Source organism: Canis aureus, chromosome 34, assembly GCF_053574225.1.
Source record: "Canis aureus isolate CA01 chromosome 34, VMU_Caureus_v.1.0, whole genome shotgun sequence".
Lineage (NCBI taxonomy): Eukaryota > Metazoa > Chordata > Mammalia > Carnivora > Canidae > Canis > Canis aureus.
In genome coordinates this window covers 24803776-24819953 of record NC_135644.1, presented here as the reverse complement: position 1 = coordinate 24819953, position 16178 = coordinate 24803776, and the positions used below count along the sequence as shown (strand labels likewise).

Sequence of the window (16178 nt, the reverse complement as noted above, 5' to 3'; positions counted from 1 at the left end):
ACTATCTTCACAGTTAAGTATCAAATTTGGGGTTTTGCCAATAAATAGGAAAGAGTGACCAATGTTTATCGCTGCTATTGGTAATAGCATAGAGGGTGAAACACATTAAGATGATCCATATACATTAAAGAGACCAAGAACAAAAAAGAGGTGCATTTTCCAGGGAAAGTGATAAAATGTTCTTCTACTGCATGTGGAATATGATGTGACTCAATTAAAAAAAGTTACTGGTTAAATTTTTCAAGTACATATTTACTAAACACAGAACATGGCATCAATCTATTATTTTATGGTTATTTAACTCTGCCTCCTTGATGTTAAAACTCATCTTCCATGATTCAAAACTAGCTGAGGAACTATTTCTTTTGAATTCCTCTCTCCTTTATACCTCAAGAGCTTGAGGGTTAGCTCCATTCTTTTGTTTCCTACAGTGGTATTTTTAGCTCCTTAGACTTTATGGCGCTCTATCTACCTGTAATTATGCTGCAAAAGCATAAGAAGACGCCAGTAAAGACCAGAAGCAGACAAGATAGCAAAAAGCCTATTTGTGGTCTTAGACAGCTGCAAGAGGGCAAGGCGCAGCTGGCCAAGTTCCCTCTGCCTCTGGCCAGGCATGACGAACCCCGAGAGCTGGACTTGCTTTCAGCCTAGTCCCTAGCACCGGACATTGTTTCACTGCCCTGAAAACCAAAAGGGCCTGGGTCAAAGTCTAAGAGGGTGGATCAAAAGGGTGACCCAGGAAAGGCACAGGGAGGATGCTGAGAGTGGTGGCCATAGGAAAACTCTCCAGACCCTAAAGAACTACCACTTGCCATCCCACCCTCCTCTCTAAAAACAAAACAAAGCAAAACCACCACCCCTCCTTGTGGAAGGCCAGATGTTACTTTTAGTTCCACTTTGGAAATACTGCCCAAGTTCCGAAACATACTTTAATAAGTAATGAATCTGTATTGTACCCAAGACAACGGAAATGAGATGCCATTAATCAGCTGTTGAGAAACGGGAATATTTTTCAGGGACTAGGAAACATTCTTGAGTAGACATTTTCTTCCACAGTTACATAAAGCTCCCCCTTTTTTTGTCAAGGACCATAATTATCTTTGGTAAATAAAAGACGTTGTGATATGTGGAGGCTTTTATAGCTCAAAGTGATTAGTCTTTACATGGTGATCCCTGCCCTGGCCAGTGCTTCTGGCTCCTTGATTTATTTATGAATTTTATTTTTAAAAAGATTTTATTTATTTATTCATGAGAGAGAGAGAGGCAGAGGGAGAAGCAGGCTCCTCACAGGGAGCCTGATGTGGGACTCAATCCCCGGACCCCAGGATCACACCCTGAGCCAAGACAGATGCTCAACTGCTGAGCCACCCAGGCGTCCCTGGCTCTTTGATGATTTAAATTAGTGCTTTCTTACTTAGTGAGTTAACATCATTTGCAAAGTAACATATTTATATTCTGTTCTTCAACAACATTAGCATATAACGCATATTTACTTTGGAGCTTTACGCACACGCACACATTTCTTCACAAGACTCAGAAAGGGTGGCACTGAGAAAAGAAATAGGAATTTTGGAAATAAGAATTCCCAAACAGAGGAGAGTGATAACCCAGACCACAAAGCTAGTGAAGACACACTATTATTTCCTGGCTAAAATTAAGAGTCTTACACACATTTAAGATACAGTTAGATGGGGACGCCTGAGTAGCTCGGTGGTTGAGCATCTGCCTTCACCTCAGGGCGTGGTCCGTAAACAGGGATCGAGGTTCCCCCAACCCCATTGGGCTCCCTGTGGGGGGGGCCTGCCTCTCCCTCTGCCTGTGTCTCTCATGAATAAATAAATAAAATCTTAAAAAAAAATTAGAAAGATAGCTAGATGGTAACTACCTCTCTGACAAATGGTAATAGCTAAAGTTTCTCTCATCATAGATAGACTGGCTCCCAGAGGTACTATTGCAAAACAAACAAACAAAAAACAAAACCCCTGAGAGCAGCCCTAATATGGTTCCAGCCAAAAGTTTTGCAAAAATTCTTCTTTTACTTCTCATATGTCAAATGTCAATAAAGCCAAGTTCCACTGAGAAGATGTTCCAATTTATTTTGTTATACAGGCTTTCTGCTGATGTTAATGCTGTGTCTGAGGACTGAAAACTTGGGAACTGTCACTGTGTCAGTAATGAGGGTTCACACTTGGGCTAAACATCTCTTATAAGACAATTTATATCTCTTTAGAATATGATACAGGATAAAAGAACTATCAGCTGAAAACAATCAAGAATTATAGCTACTTACGGCTGACACAGCTTCACCAGGTCCTGGTCTGTGGTGTTGGGAGGCAGTCCCCGGATATAAAGGTTCGTTTTGCTCAGCTGGTCCCATCCTGAGTTGCTACTGCTGCTGCTGTTGTTATTACTGCTGGTGGTGCTGGGGCTGGGAGGGGCCATGGGGTGGGCTGGGACCAGAGACTGCTGAGAGACAAAGATGGGGAGCGTCAGAAAACCAGCTGCAACAGGGGTAGCCCCCCTTCACAGGCCATATGAACTCTCTCAAGAAAACAAATACAGATCCTCTCAAGTGACTTTCATGTATACATTTTAATTTACACCTCAAAAAAGACCTGCTCGTTCTACAGAAAAAGCCCTCTCCCTCAACATGCAATTAGTAACAGGATTTTATTCAGTAGAATAGTCTCTACGTGTGCCTTAAATAGGGCTAAATTTATATAAGATTAATGTATTCACACCTTTTAAGGAACACATCTACTGAGACTCAAAATTAACTTGCATGAAGTTAGGTGATAATATCATTTTACGATACAGTCATTTAGAAATCACTAGACTTTTGAAAAGGTTTTCAAATTCTGAATAACATTTGATTGAAAGTTGCTGATAATTTTATTAAGACTCTTGGGGGAAAAAAAAAGATTATTCTCCGAGTGTAGCAAAGTTTGAGTTCCATCACAAGCTCAAAGGCGGCAGACTTCACCTAGTTCTGAGTCTGGCCCACGGCTCCACTGAGACATCTGGATGAGATTTACAGGCACGCTGCCTTTCGCTCTGGCCAACCTTGTGAAATTTAACCCCTGTGAGAACGGTGTGGTAGTTGGAAACCTTCCCAGGCCTTGCAGCAAGGAACACAGCTTTTGTAAAGCCTGAACGTAGGGCTCGGTGTGGTTTCGCAGTCGGCAGCCACCTAGGAAGAATGTCTGAAATTGTACTCACACCAGATAATTCTCTGTTAACCAATCGAAAGAAACCACACTTCTCTGCCCTATGCCACACACATGACTTTTGAGGAAGTTAAATGGTTCGGTCTGAGATGGAAGTGAGCATACCCTCAAGTGCCCTCAAAGCAAATGCTCAGCAGTTTCATAGCAGGACATGGAAGTTCTTTTCACCTCACATCTCAATAATAAATATACTAACCCAAGGACTTCACTTATACTAAGTAACAATTTAAAAATATAAAAGTGTAAAATTATAGTCCCTGGACATTAAAAAAAAATTTCAAATCTTACAGCCTGAGTTTTATAACCACAAACAAACATTAATCAGGCACACTGAAGACACAGTTAATTTCCACTTTGGAAAGTTCAAAAAGCAGAAGATCCCTTGCAATATATGTAACCCTGCCTACCATGCCAGCAACCTCAGTTATTCACTATAGATCTGGCTCTGCATCCAGTTTCTGCCATGACTATCCTAACTCCACAGTACCTCCCACAATGGGATCCTCATTAATCTGGACATGTAGTAACCATTACTTCTTTTCTGTAATATGTATTTTTTTTTAAAGTAGGCTCCATGTCCAGTGTGGAGCCCAACATAGGGCCCAATGTGGGGCTCGAACTCACAACCCTGAGATAGAGACCTGAGCTGAGACCAAGAGTCAGACGCTCAAACAACTGGGCCACCATTGCGCCTCTACTATGTATTTTTTTCTTCTTACTGCCCAGAGTCCTTGCTAAGATTATTGAGTCCAAACATCACTTTACCTCAAGTGATTCTCTTTCAGAAGGAAAGTAGCAAGAAGGGTTTACAATAGTCAAAGTATAAATGACGGCTGAACTTAACTAGCTATAACCATATTGCTTAATTCAAGAAAAAACTTACCTGAGATCATATCCTATCAAATCTATTTGAGTTATGCCCTTAATAAGCAGTTGAACTCATACCCTTTTCTCTCATCTCTTGTTTTTCCCTAGGGGATAAAGACTCTGCTTTCTAGAAGTAAAACTAAGAGTAAGCACTGTCCCTTGTTTTGCCGCAGGTGGCATCTCAGATCCCCAGCCATATCACACAAAGGCCTGTGTTCCTTCTCCAAAATTACTCTGTATTAGTTGCTCCTTACAATTAGCCAATTAGCCATCTCCCTATTTGGCATTTCAGTTTAGAACAGAGGTGCTGGGAAGTAACACACAGAACTGCCCCCCTATCCTAAGCCTTGATTTACACAAAGAACTCATATCTAGGCTAGGCTGAAATTTTTCTTAAATTGTCTTGATTAATGTCCAAGAACCTGTCTTTGCCACAAACCACACTGTTACTCAAAGTAGGACCCACTATGTTTAGTGCAGCTGTTGGGGGATGGAACCTGGTCACCTGGGGTAAGCCCTGGAGAAGTCTGAAAAAAGCTGTGGATCTGTTCCGTCCCCACCTCTGAGGCATTAGACCATCGTGAAGCAAAATGAACCATCGATGGTTTAAAGACCACATTCCAAGTTTGTATCAGCTCCAACCTCTTCTCTGGGGTAGAAAGTGGAGTGCCCGGTGTGGACTTGAAAGATTAAACGAAACATTTGGGGGTATGATTTACTAAGAGATTATTTGGACATGAAAGGAGTAGGTTTTTATTTATGTATTTACTTTTGGCAAAAGTAGAACCATGATTTATATCTCAGAATTTACATAGCTGATTTAATGTATCTTTGACAGGCCTCTGTATTTATTACAGTAATATTTTCTCACTCTGGGAAGTAGGTGTGGAGCATATCCCCCGTCTCTCCGTGCTTCCCCTCTATCCTGCCCTATGGTGGAAAAAATCTCCGAACATTCTGGTCCCAGGTGGGAGACAGGGGTTTCTGAATGTGCCCTGAGGATGACTGGCCTTTGGCGAATCCTATACAGAACAAGTTCAAATTAAAATGTTATCCTAATATTAACTATTTCTCAGAACTAGCTGAAGACAGCTAGCTTACTCTAGGTTGCCAATTTTCTATTTTCTGGTGTAGAAAATTTTAGATCAAAGATTAGGTTTATAAAACTCACGGAAATCAACAAGTTAAATCTTAATAAAGACTGAACACATGTTTAAAGAAGAAAATTCAAACATAATAAAGCTATGTAACTCTAAATATTCAGAATGGGTTAATGATAATTGCAATAATTTGAGTAATAGTACTGTCTCATACTGCATGTTTAATGTGTGTCACTGTGGCAAGTGCTTCATGTGTATGATCTTCCCTAATCCAATGACGCAGATACATCATTGTTCTCCCCTTCGGCACATTAGGAAACAGAATCTCAACAGAGGCTCAGTAATATGCCATGGTCACACATTGAAGATGGCAAGTCTGTCAAACCTGCCCAAACCAGAGCCCTCAAACAGTATTCTTCATGGTACACCAGAACCATCCATATCCTAAATGTGCTGTTTGTATTATTTCATTTAGCTGTGCCCATCCTTCCTGCTATCTAAATATTAAGTTCAAGTTTCTCTGAAATGGGACCCTTAATACCACTGGTGGCTGGCTATCTTTTTCTTTTTTTGAGAAAGACAAAAAGGTGCCCTTAATTTAATGAGCACATGCACAGTCAGCTTGTGTGTGGGTGTATTTTACAAAGTCACCTTTTGAAAGGTTTTTAAAACTCTACCTTATATTTTTATTAACAAAAGAATTCTACACAAAAAAATCCGAAAGCAACAGCACATTATGGCTGAACACCAGAGTCAGCATTTTAGAACAGCTACACTTAACCAGTGAAGACTTAAACTCTTGCTTCCAGATTAAAACGCAATTGAAATGTAAACACTGACAAGTCTTGAACTCCAGCTTCACAGCTCCGACCAATTCAAAACAATAACACTCTGTGTTCAACGGCACAAAGGGTAAACTTTAAAAACAATTAAAACAAACTTTTTTGTTTTAATGGAGAATATTTTACCAAATTCTCTTTTTATCACCGGTTGTCTTTTTAATCTTGCCTCTCAAAACCCCTAAAGCTTCCCTGGAGTTTGAAAAGGACTCCCGCCCCCCCCCGCCCCCCTCTTGTCCCCTTGGATGAAGTAGGTAGCCAATTTACACAAATTCAACCTAATTAAGGACCTTGAGTGACTGGCTGGCCTGGGGTGAGCACTGACCCATTCCACAAGAGCCCAGCAGTCTACCTCAGCCTCCTCTGGCCTAATGTCACCGCTTAGGATCAGGTAAACAAGCTTACCCATCAAGCTTTTTATCCAAGGGCAGGGAAAAAAAACTAATTTAGTTTTTCACAATAACATTACCTGGGCTTAATGTGCATGCCAAAACTGACAGAAAACCAGCTGGTGGTGAATACATGGAATGGCTGTACTCGCAGACCCTCTCTGCAACCCCTACAGAGTGGGTGTGGGCACCAGCAGGAAGAGGTTTGTCAGCGATCAAGGAGGACTTCCTGTGTGGACAACCCTGAGGCCTCTATCCCGCCAGGAAGGCCCACTGGCCTCCTACACTCAGACAGGATGGTCAACAACAGGCATGCGGCAACTACGCACGCATCAGATCTATTTCCCTTTCCATCACGTTACCCTACTCCGACACCACATTAAGTAGACTCTTCTATATAAATACAAGTCTAAAGGTTGTTTATGAAAAAGGCAAGACAAAAACCATTGGTGAACCAAAATATATTAGTAATCACGTACTGCTGCAGATTCCTGTTCACCGAAGACAATGAATAAAAATGAAAATCTGACATTACAAATTCTATTGTCTCATTTCCTCCCTGGTACTAACAGGCCACAAGGATTGTGCTCCAACCCATCTTACAGCTGCAGTTCTCCTCACTTCCCCCTCAGTCACTAACTTCCCTGGGGACTCTAATACATTTTGAAGGGAAACCCAAAATCTGCCTTTTAATTGCCCTCAAGTCTTCTCTAAGGCTACCAACTTTACAGTTTAAGAAGGTTACAATCCAAAATCCATAATCCCCATTGCCATCCCGCCACGCAATGATTGCACACGTGTGCGTCCACACACACACACACACACACACACGCACGCACACTACCACCACCACCCCACCCCCAGCCCAACCGCAGGGAGGTTTAACACACATCAACTATTTCCTTAGTCCAAAGCAAAATAGCCCCTACAGTGCAGCCAGAAGTTATGGAACATTATTGTCTTTCACCAGGAAATGGTACATTATCAAGCCTGACATGAACTGAGTACTGTGTAAAGACATTAGATAACCACACTAATTCCACACACTAGTTCCTCTCCATAAAGCTTTCAAGATGTTAAAGAATTTAACAATTTAAGGGAATTATGGAATGGGGAGGGAAAGCATCCAAATGGGCCAGTTTCACCACAGTTAGGGTATTTTCTTTGTTTTCTTTTCGACATCTGAGTGGCTCAAAGAGGGCCAGGACTAGTGGCTGTGAAAGATAAAAGTTCCTGGCACAGGGAGCTGGGAAAGTACACGCAGCTGAGAAGTGGGAGGTGAATTAGTGAGAGATGAGAAACTAGCCAGGAAGCAGATGTTCTTCTGGGTAGGCCAGTATGTGAGAGATCACCTATATTAATGAAGAACAATAGTGCCCCTTCACACATGCAGACTCTTACTTAGCCATCATGTGAGAGAGAAGGCCAAAGGGCAAATATCAATTAGTCCTATTTGATGCTAAGATATCAGGGCTTAACATCATATGGCTAATTAGTTCATGAAACTGGTTTTCATAGAGCCACTGTCCCTTCTTTGAAAACAAGTTTTGTAGCCTCTAAGACTACGAAACTGAGCAATAGATTATTCAATATTTTTCTCGGGTTATATTTATCAAAGGAGAGGGCCATGATGTTATGCTGGCTATTAAAATAAAACTAAAGATCTCCAATATACTTCACAATTAATATTCTCTAAGATAGCTATCAAGCTAATCCTTGCATGTAAAGCTATAGTCTTCACACAGAAATCTCTTTATCTAAGTTCATGAATAGAGCAGCATTTTCTTAGGCTTTGGATAAAAGAAACGAATTTAAGACTTCCACTGAAGAAGATAAATATCTGTTGTATACAACATGACTGACTGAATGGACAGAGACCATGTCACAGAAGTGAAAATAAACAGAGAAAAGTCTTTAGAAATGAAAACAGCTTAGAAAAGCTTTCTGGGGTGGAGGTAGTGGTTTTGGAGGAGGAAAAAAGAAAGAGCAAGCCAGGTGTTGAAAATCCATAGTAGAAAACATACCTTAGACACAATGTGTGATTTCTGAGGTCAAATTCTCTTTGAAGGTTCCATTAAAAAAAAAAAAAAAACAAACACTAGATTCCTTTATCATCCAAATATCTTTTAAAGATCTGGTTTGTGCTCCAGCATGCAAATCACCTCAATTGTTTGGTTCTCTCCAAAGGTTCTGCCAAGAATCCCACAGATGCCCCAGGTTGCCTGCTGAGAACCCTGGGCCAAGGAACACCCGACAGTTCTTGTGCTATTTGTTCCTTCTAGGGTTTGGAATTGTGTTTATGAAGGGGGAGAAAGCTAAAAACCAACACAAAAACCCCATAAATATAGTCAACTCATCTTTGACAATGGAGCAAAAACAGTACAAGGAGCGATGATAGTCTCGTCAACAAATGGTGCCAGAACAACTGAACATCTGCATGCAAAAGCATGAATCTAGACAACAGACCCTACATCCTTCACCAAAATTAAAGACAATCACACACCTAAATTTAAAATGTACACCTGTAAAACTCCTAAAAAATAGCACAGGAGAAAACTCAAGATGACCTCAGGTATAGTACTAACTTTTTAGGTCCAATACCAAGGACATACTCCGTAAGTAATTGACAGGGTGAGCTTCATTAACATCAAACATTTCTGTGCTGCAAGAGAGAAATTCAATAGAATGAGAAAACAAGCCAGAGAATGGGAGAAAATATTTGCAAAACACAGATCTGATAAACTGTTATCCAAACTCTACAAAGAACTCTTAAAATTCACCAATAAGAAAACAAACAACCCAATTTAAAAATGCGCCAAAGACCTTACCGAACCTTACCAGGGAAGACACACCAATGAAAAATAAGCATAAGAAAAGATGTTCCAAATCACAGGTTGACAGGGAACCGCACTTTGGAGACACACTGACAGTTCCCTACAAGACTGAACACACTCTCATTATACCATCTAGCAATTGTGCTCTTTGGGGATTTACCTAGAGGAGTTAAAACCTTATGCCCACACAAAAACCTTCACTAGACAAATATAGCAACTTTATTCATAACTTTGGAAGAAACAAAGATGCCCGATAATAGTGAAAGGATCAGTAGTAACCTGTAGTCCATCCAGGCAATGGAGTATCAGTCAGTGCTTAAAAAGACATGAGTTATCAATCCATGAAAGACACAGAGGAACCTTAAATGCACACTACTAAGTGAAAGAAGCCAATTTGAAAGGCCACATTTTCTGTGGTTCCCACTTACATGACATTTTGGAAAAGGCAAAGCTATGGAGACAGTAAAAAAGACCAGTGGTTGTCATGGGCTGGGGGGAAGGGAGGGATAAACATGCACAGATGATTTTTTGGTTAATGCAACTAGTCTACATGATACTCTAATGGCGGATACATATCATTATACACTTGTCTAAGCCCACAGGGAGTACACCACCAAGAATGAACCCTAAGGTAAACCTTGAACACTTTGCCTATGTAGATTCAGCCTTGGGGAAAAAATATGCCATTCTAGTGAGTGATACTGACAATAGGAGAGGCTATAACATGTGGGGGGCAGGGGGTATGTGGGAAAGCTGTGTAGCTCCCTCTCAATTTCACTGTAAAACTAAAACTGCTCTAAAAAATAATCATTTAAAAAAATGACATAAAGATATACTGGAGGTGAGGTGCCTGGGTGGCTCAGTCGGTTAAGTGTCTGACTTTTGATCTCTGCTCAGGTCTTGATCTCAGAGTCATGAGCTCAAGCCCCACACTGGGACTCCACAGTGTAGAGCCTAGTATGTATGTGTGTATGTATGTATGTATTAAATAAAATAAGTAAAGATAAACTGGAGGCATTAGATAGGATTTATTCACCAGGAAACTCCAGGACCAAGAAAGTAAGTGAGGAGCTTAAAGCAATGGGCTCAAACCTTTCCTACTGGAAAGCACATTCATTAGCAAGGAAAATATTTTAAGGACATTTAAAAAAAAATTTAGTATTGAAGTATAGATGCCATACAGCAGTATATTAGTTTCAGGTCTACAACATAGTGATTTGATAATTCTATATACTATGCAATGCTCGCCATGATAAGTGTAGTTATATTACAATCTTACTGGCAATATTCCCTAAACTGTATTTGTCATCACCATGATGCATTTATTTTATAATGGATAGTCTGTACCTCTTAAATCCCTTTCACCTATTTTACCCCTTTGCCCCCTGCCTCTGCTCTGGCAACCACCATTCTGTTCTCCATATTTATGACTCTCCTTCTGTATTTTGTCTATTCATCTGTTTTGTTTCTTAGATTCCACACATAAGTGAAATCATATGGTATTTGTCTTTCTGACTTATTTCACTTATCATAATACCCTCGAGGTCTATCCATCTTATCACAAGTGCCAAATTTTGTTCTTTTTTATGGCTGAGTAATATTCCATTATGTATCTGCATCACGTCTTCTTCCAGTCATTTATTGATGGACACTTAGGTCACTTCCTATCTTGGCTATTTTACATAATGCAGCAGTAAACAGACATGCAACATATTTTTTCAAGTTAGCGGTTTTGCTTTCCTCAGGTAAATATCCAGAAATAGAATTACTGGATCATACAGTACTTCTATTTTTAGTATTTGGAGAAACTGCCATATTGTTTTCCACAGAGGCTGCACCACTTTGCATCACCACCAACAGTGCATGACGGTCCCCCTTTTCTCCACATCCTCACCAACACTTGTTACTTCTTGTCATTTTGATACCAGCCATTCTGACGATGCAAGGTGCTAGCTAGTGGTTCTGAGTCGTATTTCTCTGATGATTAGTGATGCTGAGCATCTTTCTGTGTGTCTAGGAAGGAAATACCTTTAACAGTGGGTTCCTGGCCTTATATCCCGTATCACGTATAATACTGTGGCATGGCACAATTTCTTAAAAAAAAAAAAAACAAACAAACCCACAAAAACCTAAGAGTTCAACAAAGGGAAGATGAGGGATGAAAGGGGATGAAAGGGCCTAGGACAGAAGGGCTGAGGAAGGCTTCACAGAGGGGTACATATGGCTGAGTGAGCTGAATATTGGTGGCAAGTCCTTAAGCATTAGATAAATGGCAGTCCCATGGGGGGAGAGAGGACAAGAACCAACAAAGATACAGACAGGAAAGATCACGGCTCATCAAAGTTTGTGAAAAGACCAACCTTGGTCAGCCAGGACAAGCTGATGTTCCAGAAAGGGAAGGGACAGGAGGATGGTACTAGAAAGGTAGGACAATAACTTAGTAATCAAGAGAGAATATGGACATGGTATCACAGATTATTATACAGAGGTCTCCCAGGTAGAAAAGAAAATTTAAAGATGGTAAATGACCGGCGATAATTTGGGGGGAAGTAAAATGCGGGAAATTCTTTTCCTTCCTTTCTATGAAAAGGTCTACGGAAAACAAAAATTACTGGATGGAATAATCGGAATATCTGGATTCAAATTCTGCCTGGCAGCAACTGGAACATCATCTGTGGGCAGCTCAGTTCCTCATCTGGGCAACAAGCAGGTTAGACTACATGATTTCTATGTTCCCTTCTAGCCTTCAAATTCTAAGGCTGGATAATGTTTCTCTAAGCTAGAGAAAGACATCTCAAAACAGAACCCAGCCAGGCCCGTGGGTCCTCTTATCTGTCTGCCAAATAGTCAGAAGAGAAATGGAGTAGGAGGTTAAACGGGCAGACCCCAGAAAGAAGAGTCACACTTTGCATCTTGCAGCTGTAAGCTGCGGTAATCACACTGCCATCACGTTTCCCTACCCCACTTAGGCCAAGCACTGATTTCCCTATTTAGTCACAGATGATTATGAGAAAATATTATAAATATATAAGCTATACTAAACAACTAAGGCTTAAAAGAACAATTTTTAAAAATTATATAATATTCAGAGTTCCCCAAACCAGAATATTCTTAAGGTGAATATATTATAGCTAAAATCACTTTAATAACAGATCTGTCAAGACTTTACGTTGGTTAATAATAGTCCAGCATCTTTTTGTCTCAATATGTAATCAGTACAAAAAGTTGCATTTCACATTCTATTTAATCTCTTATATAGAGAAGGACCATGTAATAGCGCCAAGATCATCTCAAAAGAAAATTCAAAACAACAGGCAAATTCCATCCCAAACCACCAGCGATTAGAACTCAGTAAACATAAAATCCTGCCCAACTTCAGGTGTGAAATTACTCTTCTGGATTCTGAATGCAGGTGGGTGGTATGTTTTTTTCCCTCCTTCTGACCCCCAAATGAGGAGTTTTCAGATCTATACCACTTTTCTTCAACACAGCCTTGTAAAAGAGACAAGAATGAACTCTTCTTTTCCTTTTTACTCAAAATAACTTGAAAAAAGAAAACTTCCTAAGGGAAGCGCAGCATTGCCTTTATCATGACAGTTCAGAACACCTCTGCAATGTTCTGATTTCCTGCCTCACCCCAATGGAGTTAGGATTCCAGCACTGACAACTTCCTTCCAGCTGTTTTTAAAAGTCTATGTACAGTACAGTTTGTATTTCTTGTAAGTAAAGAATTACTGCTGAGATTGCAAAGTCTTCAGGGTGGAAATTACCTATCTTAAAATATTTTGTCTTCACAATGAAAAATACTTATTGAAAGTACTGTAAAGTGGTTAACTAAACATTAAACTGGGAAAAATTAAACGAGTCAGCTTACCCCCAAAACCCCATATGAATTTACTACTTCTTTTTTTTAAGATGTAAAGGGCTAAAAAAAAAAAAAAAAAAAAAAAAAGAAAGAAAGAAAGAAAAAAGATGTAAAGGGCTATGTAAACAAGCCTGCAATATCATAAACTAACCCCTGGAGAAAAAAAAGCATTATCTATACTTTCAGGAAACTAAAAAGTATTTAAAATCTCCCCATAAGAACTTTTAAAATGAAATCTTATCTGACACTGCTGTGATTTGTACATAGCCAAAGTAAAACATCATCAAAGGAAAATTTTCTGAGTTAATACAACTCAAAAAGTTAATGAATGCATTCATTCTTTCTCATGATAAAATCCAGCAGCTTACATCTGATACAGGATGGATAATTAGTATAGAACAGCCACCTCTTTATTATGTTTCTCTGTGTGTCTCTATGTAAATATGTGTTTGTGTGACATTTTGTGGGGATAAACTGAAAGGAGGAGATGGTTATCTCTGAGATACATTGTCTCTGATGTATCTGAGATACACTGTCTGACTGTGTCTGAGACTGTGTCTGTGTCTCTGTTACAAAGCACAGTGATTTTTAACTTTTTTTTTTGCCTGAAATCTACCTCAAAAAATAAGTTTTTGTCTGAATTCACAACTCTGAATATATTTACAGGCAAAACTATAAAAACTGAAACAAAAATTTTGTGAAACAGTTATTTTCCTTTACCATATTCAATCTACCATAATGTTATCTTTTCTTCTCTATTTCCCTAAAAAAGAAATGCTGGTAGTGACCTACTAAATTGATTTGAGATTAGACTAACATTGTCATTTGCAGATTAAAAACTAATGGTCTGCTGTGTTTCTCAAACCGTGATGTACATTTGAACCACCAATCATTTCGGGGGGGACCAGGATTGTGCATTTCTACCAAGCTTCTGGGCGACGCCCATGCACTACAGCAGGACTCATGGCACTGCTCTCGGTGCGTGAGGATGAATTTCAGAAAGGTTCCCCCTTCATGCTTTAAGAAGGAACAAGCTGCACTTATTCACAAAATATGATAAAAACTTTTGTTCATTTGATTTGCAATCTAGTATCTGCTCAGAATCACAAAATGTTAGCAATGAGAGAAGACATCAGGGATAATGCAATCTAATAATTCTCAACTGGAAATTTAACAGAATCTTGAGAGATGGTGAGATGGTTATGTGGGGGGGGAGGGGAGTGTTGCAGTATTTTAATTTTTATTAAAGGGAGCTTGGCTTTAATAATTTTGAGAAACAATTACCTAACCTATCTCCCCAACCCAGAGAAGTTGAAGCATATATCCAAGGTCATACAGCTAATTCAAGGCAGAACCAAGTCTCCATTCCCAACTCTGCTGTCAAAAGGCACCAACTACTGAGCGACCCAGGTGCCTCTAATTCAAAACTCCTAAAAATTGTTAAGAATGGCACCATTTCTGTCTTTGTGTATATTAAAAATCTGTGGATAGCATGCACAATCATTATCTACAACAGCTATCTATTAGAAGACACAAAAATCAAACATTAACTACAGCAGTTTTGTTGCCTTTCTGTCAGAGAAGTACATTCAGGGACGCCTGGGAGGTTCAGTGGTTGAGCATCTGCCTTTGGTTCAGGGTATGATCCCAGGGTCTTGGGATCGAGTCCCACATCAGGATCCCTGCGAGGAACCTGCTTCTCCCCCGCCTGTGTTTCTCATGAATAAATAAAATCTTTAAAAAGAGAGAGAGAGAGAGAGAGAGAGAGAGAGAGAGAGAGAGAAGTACATTCAGGATCAAATGGCAATTTAACAAGCTTAGATTGGAAACCTTTGAAGATGCACCAAAGTTGTCCACCTCCTTTCTGATTTCTCTATTTATGTCACAAATTCATACTCTTAAATAAGTACCTTCAACCTCTCAATTTCCTTACCAAGAAAAAGAGAGATTTTGTACAACTTTTCCTTTTGTGCATTCCAGCACCGGCTTTTATCCTACAGCTTCACAATGATTATGCCCATATTAATTCTCTAAGATGAGCTGATTTGCCTTCAAAAGTCCAAAAATGTATGCAAACCTTGCTCCCAGTAGCTGGTATACTCTGGAAAACTGTTACTTTCTTGGTCTGACTAAATGTTTCCCCAGTTTTGCAGGGACAAGCTTTCGGGAGACGTCAGATCTCTCTTTATCGATACTACAATTTTTGGACTGAGTATCCACTACTTCTAAGAGCTTGAATACAAGCTTCTTCTTCTTCTTTTATGGAATCAGCCCATGCACTCCTGTCTAATCATTTCAGGAGTGATGCTATCAACCTTGGAGTACCCAAGATGCCTTGGACTCTAACCAACTCAAATGCTGGCAAGGTTCATTCCTCTCTTGATCTTGCCTCAAGCAGATAAAGTGAAGTAGAACTGCATTCTGCAGCAAACAGAATCTGGGAAACGGTTTCAATATTTACGTAAACCAGATGCAATTTTTTCCTTTTAGTCTTAAAATTATTTCACAATACTCTGAGTAGGGAGTTATTGCTCAAGAAGAAAAAGAGTGAAGTTATTAACCTTCCTGAACACCTTATTTTCTGTTACTAAACTTAATCACAACGCCTAAGCTACCATCACCTTTACCAAAATGAACTAAATGTACACATTGCTAGTTATTAAAATTTCAGAGGGAGTTTCTTTTTCAAGGAACCTTGGGCAATAAAGTTCTGGCTCGCTAGAATGGAGAACCAGAACCTCCATGTGTGGGGTCTGATGTGAGAATCGCATGACCCACAGCAGCACAGTACTTACAGACTACACTTAAGTTTTACAATCTCCTTTTCTTCTCATTATATTATAGTTTCATTATAATGTCAAATAAAGTATCTTTTACCTTTGCTGCGCATAATCAAACATGCGATCTTTCATTCTCAATCACAATCCCAGATTAACCTAATTTACTAGTGACAAATTTCCAAATTGGGTTTCATAAATCTCTGCCCTTCTAAATGCACAAAACAAGAAACATCATCCTTCCCATTGACCACAAAGAAATACTTATGAAGAAAATCAT

General features: G+C 39.6%; 1 protein-coding gene across 9 annotated transcripts in view; it reads right to left on the bottom strand.

The window, feature by feature from the left end:
* Positions 1 to 16178, bottom strand: part of RBMS1 (RNA binding motif single stranded interacting protein 1) — a 213331-nt gene that overhangs the window by 90336 nt on the left and 106817 nt on the right. For 6 of the 9 annotated variants that reach the window (XM_077883262.1, XM_077883264.1, XM_077883266.1 and 3 more), the window contains one exon: positions 2291 to 2466. In XM_077883262.1, the coding sequence (XP_077739388.1) occupies positions 2291 to 2466 (176 nt within the window). The remainder of the gene's footprint in view (positions 1 to 2290; positions 2467 to 16178) is intronic. The other 3 variants (XM_077883263.1, XM_077883269.1, XM_077883265.1) reach the window with 1 other exon arrangement.